Raw genomic sequence first — 14,846 nt, 5'->3', positions numbered from 1 at the left:
CTCTCTCTCTCTCTCTCTCTCTCTCTCTCTCTTTCCTAAAGTCAAAGTTTAAGTCAAAAAATACTAATAATTTTTTTGGTATACTTTTGACATAACTTTTTTTTCTTAGCAAAAAAAAATATTACAACTTATCGTTTCGTGAGAGAGATTAAAGGAAAAAAATAATTTTCTAAATCTGCGGGAAATCGGGAGTTAAAGAAACAGCTGTAAAGTCAAAGAGAGACAGAGAGAGAAAAAAAAACTTATACTACTTTTTCTGCAACTCTAAGGGACAGTTAGGGGGAGGGGGAGAAATAGGGAGGGTAGGGGAGAGAGAGATAGGGAGCGCCATGAAATGGCTGGTATGGTATTCAACACTATTTTTGAATTATAAGCACAATTCAAGCGCCTCATCGGTTACACCACTACTACAGTGATGGTATATATATACTGTATATACATATCACTGGTATTTTTTTTTGGTAGTCAACTAAGTTGACCAGAAAAAAAATTAAAATAAATAGTAAATAAAATGTGAACCAAAAATACTATTTGAATTGATTGACAGTAATTGATAAAGTTTTCACAAAAAAAAATAATAAATAATTTTTTTTGTGTGAAAATATTAACAATAATTGAATATAATTACTGTATATTACAACACAAAAATCAATTGTCTAAACATACCACACAAAACAAAAACAAATTGACAAATGATTTGTCATCGAAATACACAAAAAAAAACTAATAGTAATTGTAATAACAATAAAAATTAATTTACAATTAAAATATGAAACAATATGAAATTCATAATTTTAAAATAAACCCTGATACTTATGTTAATTTTTGTTTTGTTTTAAATGGCTTTTTATTTTTTTAAAAAAAGAGATATCGATAATGTTGTCTAATATTTAGATAAATTAGACTAAAATTGATTGATAGACACACAAAAACTAAATGCATGTGCGCGGAGACATACATGTGTCTGTGTGTATGCCTCACATACTATACTAAACTAATTGGTCTCTTAATAATATTATTATTATTATTAATGATCTTTATAAAAATTAGACATAATCTTTAAAAAAGAGGACATACCTGTCTTCTCCTTGATCTCGCACAGTACGCTGAATAGGGCCGGTTTCATGCGATGACAGTTCAATGTATGCTTCCTATTAATGTTGTTGTTGATGATGATGATGATGAATACATATATGTATATATGGATAGATATATGTATGAAATAAAATATTCACAAAAAAAACAAAATAAAAAAAAATAACAGACAATTAATATTAAATGGCATAACAAACACCCAAAACAACACAACAACAACAAAACTATTGAAGCAAATTATTAAAGTGTTTTTCAAATTTATTAGTTTAATAATAATGTTGTTGTTGTTATTGTTTTGGTAATGTTAAAAATCAAATTGAATTTTTTAATTAAAACCTAAAAGCAAACTATTACTACTAAAAAATTGATTTTATTTATATTTTTTGTTTTCAGCTATTTTAGGTACAGTATATATATATTTCTATGTTGTTATTATCTCATTATAATTGCAATCAAAAAAGATTATTATTATTATTATTTCAGTATTTATTATTAATAGTGCCATTAATAATTATAAATAGCATATATAAAAAAGAGTCATAAAAATAACATTGAATATACAGTATATAATAAATCAAAAAATTAATATCTTTTAAAATATTTATAATATATACCGTATATATATATATATATATATATATATCTGTATATAAATTAATTGCTATACTATTTGGTGTGAAATATTTTTTGTTTTAAAAATAAAATAAAATAATAATTCAAATAATAAATAGCAATTATAACAACTATACAAAAAAATGTTTGGCCAGAGAAAACAAAATAATAATAATAATAATTCAAACTAATATAAATAATAATAAAATAAAATAATTAATTTTTTTTAATACTAAAACCTAATATAAATTTTTAAATATCATTAATATATTTTTTTGGGGGTAAATAAAAAACAACAATAATAACAACAAATTAGTGTAATAATAATAATAATAATAAATGATAAAAATGCATGAAAACAAAAAATATATAATAAAACTAATAATAATAATAAATAAATAAATCGATCAGTAAAATAATAATAATAATAATATTTCTATTATTAATAATAAAATACTACTAATAATAATAACAATATATAATCGTTTTTTTATTTTATAAATATCATATAAGTTATAATATATGTATTATTTTATATAATACTACTAAATTAACTAAAATAATAAAACTTTTTTTTATAAAAAAAATACTAAATTAAATGGCAATAAAACAATAAAAACCTGTTATTTGATGACAATACAGACCTGGCCTGAGCCTCATCGAGACTTTGGTCAGTTATGTTCATAATTTGTTGCAATATTTCCGATATATCGTGTTTACGTTGATCGGCGCCGCCGACTCCGCCGTCACCGTTGCCTCCTGTCTGGCCAGCCGTCGATAGGTCGCTTAGTCCGCCGTAGCCGTGCGGCGGCTGCGGTACTACGTGGGCAGACATTTGTTGTGAGACGGCATGCATTATGGATAGCGAATGAGAGTGTCGGCTATTGTCCATAATATGATGAAAAACACACAATTATTTTATTAATTTTTAAAAAAAAATTTATTTAAAAAACACTAATAATAAAGTTTGCGGCGGCGGCGGTAATATAGTCTCCCGGTGCCGATGAGTCAAATATGGACACAATTTCAACAATCAATTGGGTGTCCGCTTTGATTTGATTGATTCAATTGCCGATTATTGGCCAATCAATTATTATTATCTTAAAATAAAAAGTTTTTCACTATTTTTTGTTTATTGAGTGTTAATTAATCCTTCACTAAAAAAAAATGTTGGCCACCACCAGTTCCCGACCAGTTCCACGGGTCGCGTGAATCGGGTGCGCGCGAGAGCGGTATATATATATATATAACACACACCGAAACTGCACGTGTTTTCTATTTTTTGTGATTTAGTTTCGGTTGATTAAACCGTTGCGGTTATTGTGTGTCTTATTTGCAACAAAAACAAGAAAGTCTTGTTTTTTTTTGTTGTTTTGTTTATTATTATTATTATTTAATGACAATATTGTTGTCTTTGTTTTTTTTATTTGTTGTCACAAATCGCACGACTCTCTCTCGTATTGTTTACTATATGTGTGTCACAAGTGATGGTAGTGATGTATCTTCGCGAGTATGTCTCTCTCTCTCTCTCTCTCTCTCGCATCCAATTGGTTAAACAAATTAGATTTAGTGATAATTTTAAAAAATCAATTTTAATTAATTGACAGATCAGATGGTGATTGGGATCAGATTAGACACACCGCACACATCAACAACAATAATAATAATTAGACAGTTGTCTACTTTTAAGTGGTTAGTGTCGGTGATGGGTTGATGATGATGACAAACAATGTATATATATATATATTATTGATGTGTCAACTGATTGATGGCTGCTGTCTTAGCTGATGAGGAATAATAAGACACGGCATATGTCACCACTAATCAAAAAAACACACAAACAATTTGGCGGTTTGTTTACAAATTGAAAATAAAAATTATTTTATTTTTATTGTTGACACTAATTATCCATTAATTTTTGACTGATTGGTCTATCATTTAATTTTGTTTGATGTCTTCAATTGTCAGCAACGACAACAACAGTGGTGGTACACATGTGACAGTGTGTGACAGCAATATTGATAATAGCAGTCATCGCGTTGTTGTCGTTGATGTTGATGTTGTTATTGTTGTCGTTGTTATCATTGTTGTTGTAATGACAATAACAAACAAATATTATTATTATTATTATTATTAGTATTACTATTACTACTAATAATAATTGTTAGACAATTGAGAGACATATCATTCTATTGTAAATCAATGAGAGTGAGAGTGATATAACTTAAATGAATTGAATGAATGAATGAATGAATGACTGACTCGACTGATAGATATATTATACACAACAAACACAAACACAACAGTCCTCTCAGTGCTTATCAAACAGTGTTTTAAGCACTAGTATTGCAAATCAATGGCAAATCAGTCATACATACACACACAGTGTTGTTGTCTATCAAAAACTGTATGTACAGTATGTATACACTACTATACAGAGAGAGTCTGTCAGTCTGTTACAAACACAACACTACTACTAGCGCTCAGTTAGCAAAAGTTTTATTTTGATGGACAGCCAGAGCTATTGAAGAGAGCGCGCGAGGAGATTACCAGTTCCTCTCTTTCAGTCTCTCTCTCTCTCTCTCTCTAAAAGGTGGATACCATTTGTGAAATGCCACTCAAAACCCAGCCATCAACTCTGGTGTATGACATGCCTACACAACTATTACCCCCCCTTTCCCTTAATGTACACACATGTTGACAGTGTGAGAGGGCGTGTATGTGTTTGAGAGAGAGAGAGAGAGAGGGCAGACCCTATATAATAGGTTTCGCCGTTTTAGTAGTTTTTTTTTGAATCGGTTTCGCCAACCAATCGGTGCCTGAGTTACAAACACGAGTTGCACTCTCTCTCCTCTCTCCTCTCTCCTCTCTCTCTCTCTTATCTATCTAACAGTGCTGTCAGGGGTCGCCCTAAACGCTGGGCTCAGTTAGCCTGACGTCAGGCGGGTTTTGATTGATTGCTGGAATCGCTGGCAAAACCAGGAATAAAATACCGGTATCGCCTACCCATTAACAATTTGGTACTATTCTATACAAATAGGATTGTATGCAAACTCTATCCAATTGATTCTATATGAAAAGGTACCAAAACTACTGGATTTTATAACATATACTGAACCACAATGGCTGACAAACTGGTTGTCTGTATGTTTTGGTTGTGTTATGTTTTTGACTGACAGCTGTGTTGTTGTGTTTGTGTTATGCTATGTGTGTGTGTGTTGTGATGTGTTTGTGTGCCGGGAGTTGAGTTAGTGTTTAACATACAGTTTCTCTTAAATTAATAAATGTTTTGTTGAAGAAAATTAGTTTTTAACAAAAAAAAACAATTAACTAACTAATCAATTGGTAAACCAATGATTATGATCATCGGTACAACCATTTTGTAAGTATATATATATATATAAAGTTTATAATCATATTATGAATAGTCAGTCAATTTTGTTTTGCATGTCTTTTCATATGTCAATCCCATTGTAAATGTCTGGTTAGTATACACTATGTGTGGTACTGTATATCCTATGTATGCCCTAATTGATGACTACCTGTGTGTGTGTCTATGTGTGCGGTGGTGTCGTTGTCGGTGCAGTCATATCTGGTGTCATATTAGTAGTTTGATAGTCTATATACTGACCATCAAATATTGTTGTTGTTGTAATAGTATGTATGGGTTATGTATGTATGTATGATATGCTAATCGGTTATATCATCCAACAAAATGTTAGGTTTTTTTTAATAACAACAACGAAATGCTATATATTTTTTGTTGGGTCCACATATATATATATATATATATATATAATGCACGTACAGTTTATATGCGGTATAGGGTTAGAGTATGTGTGCATAAAGTGACGGCACTCGCACTGGGAAAGGGAGATCACTCTCTAACTCTCTCTCTCATAACTACTGTACGGCTCCGGTATGTTGTGGGAAATCGAGGCATACAATCATTAATTCTAATTTTACTTTATATATATAGATATCTAGTGTTGGATTTTCGTGGGTTATTGTGTTTAATGTGATGTTGAGTGACATTAATGGAAAAACTGTGTATAAAACTTATCATCAAAAATAGTTGAGTAGAAAAAAAGTGAGACTGAGTTAGCTATATATTCATCTATAGTATATAAAGAGCTGATCCAATGATCATATATATATATATATATATGATATCCAATCGACAATAATAACAACAACAATACCACCAATGCTTTTGTGTGACTTTTGACACAAATCATCATATTTTTTGCTCTCTCTCTCTCTCTCTCTCTCTCTCTCTCTCTCTCTCTCACTCCCCATCGCTCATGTATTTTATAATACATTTAGAGATAATTATTATATGTTTTGTCATAAATGTATTATATGTGAGACTATATAATATAATATATTATAATATATTTGTATTTTTTTTCAACAACAAAAAAATTATTCATAACTTTTATTGTATTTGACATATCATATCATCTCTCTCTTTCTCTCTTAAGTTACAAATTAGTTAGTATTATACGGTATTAACTATTACTTTATGTATTATTATTTTTTGTATATTTCAAAATCATTACTTTTAATAAAAAAACGTTATGTTATGTTATATTAAATGAAAATCAAAATATATTAGTTACCGATATAATTACTTAACTTATATTATATAATATATATATATATATAATAAATTTGCATATCATTTAGGGATATCATTTCATAATATTTTATGATAAATGTGTTTTTTTAATATACCATTTGATGTGATAGTTATTTAATATACTTTATATATACTCTCTCTTTCTCTACCATATAATCACTTATTACCACTAATTACTGATTTAATCAAAATAGTCAAAATTGAATTGATTGGTGAATAGATTTAAGAGCTAAATATACTGTATGTATATATATTTTTTTATATGTGTGTATAAATAAAAGGGTTTCTAAATACTATTGCTATTAATATATAATATAATTAAAAATTATATTTATTTATAAATAATAAACTGATGTATGAAATGTTTGCAAAAAAAAAGTTTGAGCGACACATCCAAAAAAAAATTTTTTTTGATGACTTTTAATGAAAGAAATAGTCATTTAATTGCCAGTCCTGTCAATCAAACAAAAAAACGGGTGCTCTGAATGTATTAGAGAGAGAGAGAGAGAAAATATATATTTAATTTTGCATTAATTTCTTGTGACTGTCAAGACTTCACTAAAAACTCAATTTTATAAAAGTTTTATATCAGTAATAGTTTGTATGCAAAATAAAATAATAATCAAATCTTATTTGTTTATGACATCATAGTTAATATGTTTTTTTTCTCTCAAAAAAATATACTTAATTAATAGCTTTTTTATATAACAACTAAAAATTCTTGACTTTAATTTTTGTAAATGTTTAGAGAGAGAGAGAGAGAGAGAGAATGAGAGTGAAAACAATTTTGAATAAAATTAAATTATTATAAAATAAATTTAGTATTTATTAACGTTAGTTTATTTTCTCTATCTATTATCAAATAGGTTTACGACAATTACCTGTTAATACAGTGATAACTTAGTTTGTTTTTCTTGTATACAAATTTATGATTGCACTGGTAGTTAGTGGTGGGTTTGTGTACGTTTGTTTGGGTATCCTCTCTATAAACGGGTGATGGCTTTCTACGATGACAAGAGTTTTATACTATCGCATATAAGACACTCGTTTATTACCTGCGATGACACCGGTATGTGCGAAATGGTTATGCTTAACGAATCCATACGCAATCAATATGACGATAATGATGTCGAAGATATGGATCTATTGAAGAGTATGTGTATTAGAGTTTGTTGTTGTTGTCTAACTTTTAATGCAAAAAAATAGCTATTGAATTGGAAACCAAATCGGAACTGTTAGAGGCGGCCCAGTCCTACGATATTATGTCCGATATGGAACTGATTGGTGTCAGGCGCCGATCAAATACTGCCCAACGGCTGGAAAAGTTAAAACTTGAAAAGAAAAGCCAGTCTAAAGTCAAAACAATCCAATGGAAGACAAGTCCGTATTCGTTGACAGGTTTGTGTTGGTGTTGTCGTTGTTGTTATTATTGTCAATAATTTTTTTTTTGGTTCATAGACTATGAAATAAATGAGTTGTTTCCGAAAAAAGAGCTCAAAGCCGACGATAATGATGTAAAACTGATTGAACAACAAACGAAAGACACGCCGAAACCATTGAAGAAAAAATCGGCACTAAGTTTACAATTGGAAAACTGTCCGAACATTCCGAATAACCCGTTCCTTGAATACGCCCGTTTCGACGGCCGGGTCAGTGAGGGAACACCAACCAAACGGATAACAATCTATTTGACAATGTTAGCCGGCGAACAACGTCAACACCCCATGGAAGTGGTCATACAGATCAATGCCCGAGTCGGCGACCTAATCGGTCTCATTTGTTGGCAGTACACCAATGAGGCCAAAGAGCCCCGACTCAAACCCAATGTTGCCAACTATTCCCTGAGGATTGCCGAAGAGAATGGTGAAGTTGATCCCGATTTTCCTAGTCTTAATGCTAAAGAATTTATGGCCAAATTCGGTTTCCCGGTGCTGGCACTGGTCGAAAAAGATGAACACGAAAACAATATATTAGTTACAATGTAATTGCAGTGATATATATATATATACAGTCGATGACAAAATTGATGAACGAGGTTTTTTGTGTATATCTTTAGAATGGAAATGAACTAGAACAAAAAAAATTTTTTGCTACTATTATTTATTGGGACGGTCAGTTTGGTATTGCCACTTTTTTTGTAATTGGGCACAGGTATGCAAGGACAGGGATGGTCAATATCTCGAAAACTATAATAGATATTAAAGTTTTATAAATTGCTAATTATACTAAATCTGATAATATTGGACACGTGTTTTGGCATTTTTAATTTTATTGCAAAGTATTCAAACAAAATTAATTTTTTTGTTGCAAAAATCAAAATTTAAGAGACCATATCTTTTAAACGCATCATTATATCATGATTTAGTTAATTGATTTAAATTCTATATTTTAGTACTAACAATTCATCTATACATTAAATTTAGTTAGCTTGTTTAGTTTTTTAAATATTTGTAAATTAATTTTTTTCTATTGTAATTAAGTACTAATTATTGTCTTCTATTACATAACATTGATAACAAAATCTATAAATAATTACAATAGAAAAAAATTAATTTACAAATATTTAAAAAACTAAACAAGCTAACTAAATTTAATGTATAGATGAATTGTTAGTACTAAAATATAGAATTTAAATCAATTAACTAAATCATGATATAATGATGCGTTTAAAAGATATGGTCTCTTAAATTTTGATTTTTGCAACAAAAAAATTAATTTTGTTTGAATACTTTGCAATAAAATTAAAAATGCCAAAACACGTGTCCAATATTATCAGATTTAGTATAATTAGCAATTTATAAAACTTTAATATCTATTATAGTTTTCGAGATATTGACCATCCCTGTCCTTGCATACCTGTGCCCAATTACAAAAAAAGTGGCAATACCAAACTGACCGTCCCAATAAATAATAGTAGCAAAAATTTTTTTTTGTTCTAGTTCATTTCCATTCTAAAGATATACACAAAAAACCTCGTTCATCAATTTTGTCATCGACTGTATATAGCTTATATAGCTATATATATATATATATAAGTATAGACTTATATACAGTATATAATAATGATTATTATTTGATAATTTATTTTCTCATTTATTATTTTTTTTTTATATTGTTTGTTATTATCTATTAGTTATATCGATGAAGTTTTTTCCAAAATTCAAGTCAATAGTCTTCAGCTAACACTTCAAGAGCTGTTGGAGTTGACTATCAAAAAGAGAAGACCATCTCTAGTGAAAGGTATATATATATATATATATATATACAGTATATAAATATAAGTGATTGCTATCATCAATGGGATAGCGCTCTCTCACTCTCTCAAATGTTTAGTCACTTATCATCATTTATCCAAATTATTTTTGTTTTTTTTTTGTATTATAGGTGTTAGCTATAAGCTGGAGAAGCGTAATGAGCCCGGCGTTGCCTTAGATTTGAAGCAAACATTAAGCGATTGTAATACACTTGAGTTTGTATTGGTACCCGACCAGCCATTAGGTAATATTAATAATAATGATGTTTTTGTTTGACCATTATTTTGTTGTTGTTATCATACCTTATCGGTAATACAAATACAGTAATACGGTAATACAGATACATACTCTAATATTATTATTTTATAATTAAAAATTATACAAATTATTTAGTATATTTAAAATTTATTTATTTATTTCACTAATTTTATATTTTACTATATTGTATGAGACAATTGATTGCCAAATAAAAGCCAAATATTATATAATATAATAAGTTTGAAGTAATAGTAATAAAATAAAAGTTAACTTTATATTAGTCATATCTATATATAGGTTATATAAATTATTTTTACAAATAATTAGCTTTAATATATGATTTTTGTAAATTATCGCTAAAAATAAAATTGATTTTTTTGTTTGTTTGTTTCAATTTGTTTAGTTGAAGTCAATGATAGTCGTCCGACAAATCGTTATGACTTAGATATGACAGCAATGGAGGCACCACTCTATAAGTCATACACTGTAACGGCTATTAACAAATACGGCCGAACCGCTGAAGTCGAATTGGGTATCAGTGGTGATAAAATAGAGGTCACACCGATGGCCAACAAAGGCTTCTTTCAATGGCAACCAAAAGCGGTTACCGTTAATGACGAAGACGTTATACTTTGCGAATTGTTGGCACATAAACTCAGTTTAGTTTTTTTATTGTTTTATTATATCGGTGTATAATATAAGTGTGTGAGTGAGTCTGTGAGAGAGAGAGAGAGATTATTGTAAACTAAATGATAATTATTTTTTAATTTATATATTAATTATGATTTTTTATTATTTATATATATATATATATATCTGTATAGATACGGGAAAGTCGACATTCAAAGTTGTCTACTGGAATGGTATAGACTATAAGCACTGGACATTTGAAGCCGAAACTAGTATAACAAATGAAATATTGAAAAAATTACATTTTGTTATGAAAATGAAATCCAGTCATATCCGAGACGAGTACTTTGTACTCAAAGAGCATAAGAATCTTAAGAAATATAATTTTTAAATTTATTTTATATAAAAAAAAAATTTTAAACGAGAATTTAGTCATTTTTAAAAAGTGTATATTTTTAATGTGAATGTAAATATATATATATTTTGAATTGTTTGTTAATATTTGTAATGATTTAATAATAATATTTTAGAATTTATTGCATACTTTTTAATACAATATTATAGTTATAACTGTTTTAAGTTTATTATAGTTATTAAAGTCAATAAAAAAAAGTTATTGGAATATATGAATTAAATTATTATTTTATTGTTAATTTTTAGTTACTAATTATAATGCAATTTAAATATTATATACTAAAATAATTTAATACTTACCGTATATACTGGAAAATACTATGTTTTTTACACTCAGTATTTGTATACTATATTATTTCAATCAAATAATTTTATTTATTTTATATCTATATATATATATGACTAATTACTATTTAAAATCAATAATAATATTATTAAGTAATATATATTTGCATTGTTTTTAACTTTAAATTTAATTATCAAGTTTTAAATATTATTTTTTTTAATCAAAATTAATTTTAAAAATAACTTACTAGATATGCATGCGACATCTAGTGTATCAAATATTTAAGTTAGCAAAAATTATCCAGTTAAAATTTAATAATTTTAATTAATTACTAATTAAATTATAGTTAATTTATATATATATATAATTTTTTAATAAATAAAAACAATTTATTTTTTTAGAGATTTTACTCACCATTAATTGTTTTGAAATAGTTTAACATTTTAATTATTAATTTATTTTTTAAATTACAAAATAAATTGCACATGTTTGAAATTGAATACAAAGTTTTATTATTATTATTATTTTATTTTATTTTATTTATATTTTATCACTTATTGAACACAATTTAAAATTTAAATTAATACAATTGCAAAAAATATAAATAAACTAAATTATTATTATTATTAGACTTTAATAATTTATGAATGTGTTAGTAATATTTTTCAACTAAAAATTTTAATTTACTAATTTTAACACTAATTAAACAATTTTTTTAATAACATGAAACTTTGATTATAAATAATAAATAATAATTTACATATCTATTAAAAATAAATGTTTAAATGACTTTATTTGACTAAATTTTATTAGTTTATAAGTTTAATAAAATTACTAATTATTTACAAAAAAAATTATTTATATATTATTAATAGTTTATATTTTTAACATATATATATAAAGTTATATATTTATACAGTAGAAATAGTTCAATTAGTACAGTATTGTATATAATTTTTGTAACCACTATTTGGTGTTATAATAATATAATAATAGCTATAAATTTTATTTTTTGTTTGTTTTATTAATAAATAGTTATATATTTATTATTTTAAAAATTATTAATAATTCCTTATTAAAACAATATTTATATTTAATTAATTATCAATTATAATTATTTTAAGATTTACAGTTTGTAAAATAAAATTTATTATATATATATATATATCAGGGTTAAGCAATGTTTTGGATTTTAGGGGGTAGACCGGGGTAAAATTTACAAAATTCTCGAAAAATCTTGGGGGGGGGGAGGTATTGGGTGGGGTAAGATTTTTATTAAATTTTTAAAGGGCTCTTTTCAACAAATAGGCAATTTTTAATTTTTTAGTTTAATATTTTAATTAAAATTATGTTATTTTTAGATGAGTTTTAACGTTATTTTTAACTTTTTTTTACTTATTTTTAATCAATAATTAGATTCATATAAATTTTAAAAACAAAAAAAATTTTAGGGGGGGTCAATTTTTCCCATTTGGTCAAAAAGTCTGGGGTTGTAAAATCCCAAAATCTCGATCTTAGGGGGGTATTTTGGCCTTACCCCTCTTACTAACCCTGATATATATATATATATATATCAATAGTATTATTTTTTTTCATTAAAAATATATATATATATAATTAAAAAATGTTTTTCTAAAATTTATAATATTTTCAAACTCAATAATAATTTTAGTTATAATTATTTTTACTTAATTATTATTTGTTATTTAAACATTTAAATATTAAATAAAATATGTAAGGCTAATAAATTAAACTAATATAAATAATAGCTACAAAGTTTTCATTTATTATTAATTTTTATTAATTTTTTGTTTGTTTATTATAATATTAACATTAAGTACGGAATTAATCGATTTAAAGATTTTTAATAATATAATTGAATTTTAAATTAAAATTATTAGTTAACAAAATTTATTATTTAAAAAAAAAACGCAAAATCATTATTAATTTACTTAATTAATTATTAGTTATATATTTTATTTTTTTTAGTATTTATTAGAACTATTATTTTTTGCTGATAAATACTAAGCAATATAAATTTAAATTTAAATTTATTAGACAGTTTTATTAAGTTTTTAAATAATAAAATATATTTAGTTTAGTTAATGTAATGTAATTTATAATAATAGTTTATTAATATTTATAATTATTTGTAGTTTTATTAATGCATTATTTTAAACTAATGTTTTTTTTTAAAAAAAAACAATAATAATATTAATATTAAATAAATTAGTAGAAAATAAAATAAAATTTAATTGACTAAAACAATTTACGTGAAAATTAATTATTTGAAAAATAAAATATTGCCAAAACTTTATATTATTTTAAACGAGTTTAACATTAGATTCGTTGAGATAATTATTATTTAGAAAATATTAATAATTATCTATCGATTGTTAACAATATATTCAGTTATCTAAGACTTGTTTCACATTTTTTTTTATTGAAGAATGAATAGATCGCCAAAAGACTCGTTCGAGCGCTTCGGCGACGACTTAACTGAACTGTTGTTAACTTATCTGACATTTGAAGACAAATTCAGATTTGAATCGATATCCAAACAATGGCAACAATTGATGTTCAATACAGTCGATGAACTCAATGTCGATGTAGTGGTAATGTTAGTCAATGGCAATACATTTGATCCATTAATGTATCCGAAACTCTGTTCAGATAACTGGCAGTCAGTGTTGAGAAAGTGTAGAAACATATCGAAAGTTTGGCTTAAAATTGATTACAATTTGGAGAAAAAAGTCAAAGAATTGGTAGTCAATGATGAAGAGTCAGATAATGATGAACATGTAGACAGTGATGAAGACGTAGACAACGATGAAGAGGTAGTCAATGATGAACTGGTAATCAACGATAACGATGACAATATTGACGACGATATGGTCGAAGAGGAAGTAGAGATCGATGAAGAATATATTGAGGAAATTATGGATAACAGAAAAATTGATGCCTTTATAGACAAAATCTATGATGAGTTGACTGTTTTGGTGGTCAACGAGTTGAGTCAATTGACACACTTTACATCCTATGCCAAGCATTTCATTAGTGACAAAACGGTCGTCAAATTGTTGAACAAATTTGGCGGACAATTGAAGTTATTTAAAATTTCCGAATCAATGAGAAAACAAATAAGACAATTGTTACCATCGATGCCACGATTGCAAACCGTCAGCTATTGGCTTACCATCGATGACATTGTTATCGGTAATGTTGACGATACTACCGGTGAAGACACAACAAATTTGATTATTAAACAACTCAAACGCTTCTACATTGTCCTAACTAATGACTATTATAACAATACTGTCGACAAGTTTGTATTGTTTGCCGATATTTGCCGCAAAAGACAAATACCGATATCAGAGCTCATGTTTTGCATTACTAATCAATACATTGAAAAACTTATGAATTGTTTTACATGTTTCGGTTCATTAACTGATGTCAATATTTTTCTTTTCTATGGAAAGTTTAGTAGACAACAGTTCCAGCAATTGGTAGACAATTGTCCAAAATTGAGACGATTTACCTACAGGTCAGAAGTTTTTATGGATGACTTCAAGCCATTGATCGATGATATCAATGCAGTGTTTGGCGGCACTCGTGTGACTGGACTATCAGTTTCTGGTTATCCAATAAACTACAA

General features: G+C 26.7%; 2 protein-coding genes across 5 annotated transcripts in view; one reads left to right on the top strand and one right to left on the bottom strand.

Moving 5' to 3' along the window:
• LOC128956294 (homeobox protein extradenticle-like) overlaps window positions 1-4,263 on the bottom strand; it is a 149,685-nt gene extending 145,422 nt beyond the window's left edge. For 2 of the 3 annotated variants that reach the window (XM_054301991.1, XM_054301989.1), the window contains exons 1-2: window positions 2,328-4,262; window positions 1,078-1,151 (exon numbers count right to left, since the gene is read on the bottom strand). In XM_054301991.1, the coding sequence (XP_054157966.1) occupies window positions 1,078-1,151; window positions 2,328-2,599 (346 nt within the window). In that variant the 5' untranslated portion in view covers window positions 2,600-4,262. Of the gene's footprint in view, window positions 1-1,077; window positions 1,152-2,327 lie in introns of all 3 variants that reach the window. The other variant, XM_054301990.1, reaches the window with a different exon arrangement.
• Window positions 4,264-4,811: 548 nt separating this feature from the next.
• LOC128956313 (target of rapamycin complex 2 subunit MAPKAP1-like) lies at window positions 4,812-10,882 on the top strand. 2 transcript variants are annotated; one of them, XM_054302014.1, is made up of 8 exons: window positions 4,812-5,089; window positions 7,294-7,502; window positions 7,556-7,747; window positions 7,808-8,330; window positions 9,483-9,589; window positions 9,734-9,847; window positions 10,265-10,519; window positions 10,686-10,882. In XM_054302014.1, exons 2-8 carry the CDS (start codon window positions 7,346-7,348, stop codon window positions 10,880-10,882), a joined length of 1,545 nt encoding a protein of 514 aa, XP_054157989.1. In that variant the 5' UTR covers window positions 4,812-5,089; window positions 7,294-7,345. The 2 variants fall into 2 exon arrangements, with proteins under 2 accessions (XP_054157989.1, XP_054157988.1); XM_054302013.1 differs by having other exon boundaries at window positions 7,216-7,502.
• The last annotated feature ends 3,964 nt before the right edge of the window (window positions 10,883-14,846 follow it).

The sequence above is a fragment of the Oppia nitens genome, unplaced genomic scaffold (assembly GCF_028296485.1).
Source record: "Oppia nitens isolate AA-2021 unplaced genomic scaffold, nextdenovo-longstitch-racon4-pilon3 scaffold2_pilon_pilon_pilon, whole genome shotgun sequence".
NCBI lineage: Eukaryota > Metazoa > Arthropoda > Arachnida > Sarcoptiformes > Oppiidae > Oppia > Oppia nitens.
This window is presented reverse-complemented; position numbering and strand designations above follow the sequence as displayed.

Excerpts from the sequence above, each read along its gene's own strand:
- LOC128956313 (XM_054302014.1), top strand. The coding sequence starts at position 7,346 with ATGGCTTTCTACGATGACAAGAGTTTTATACTATCGCATATAAGACAC. Across the intron at positions 9,590-9,733 it reads AAGACCATCTCTAGTGAAAG|GTGTTAGCTATAAGCTGGAG; the intron begins GTATATATATAT and ends TTTGTATTATAG. Across the intron at positions 9,848-10,264 it reads GGTACCCGACCAGCCATTAG|TTGAAGTCAATGATAGTCGT; the intron begins GTAATATTAATA and ends CAATTTGTTTAG.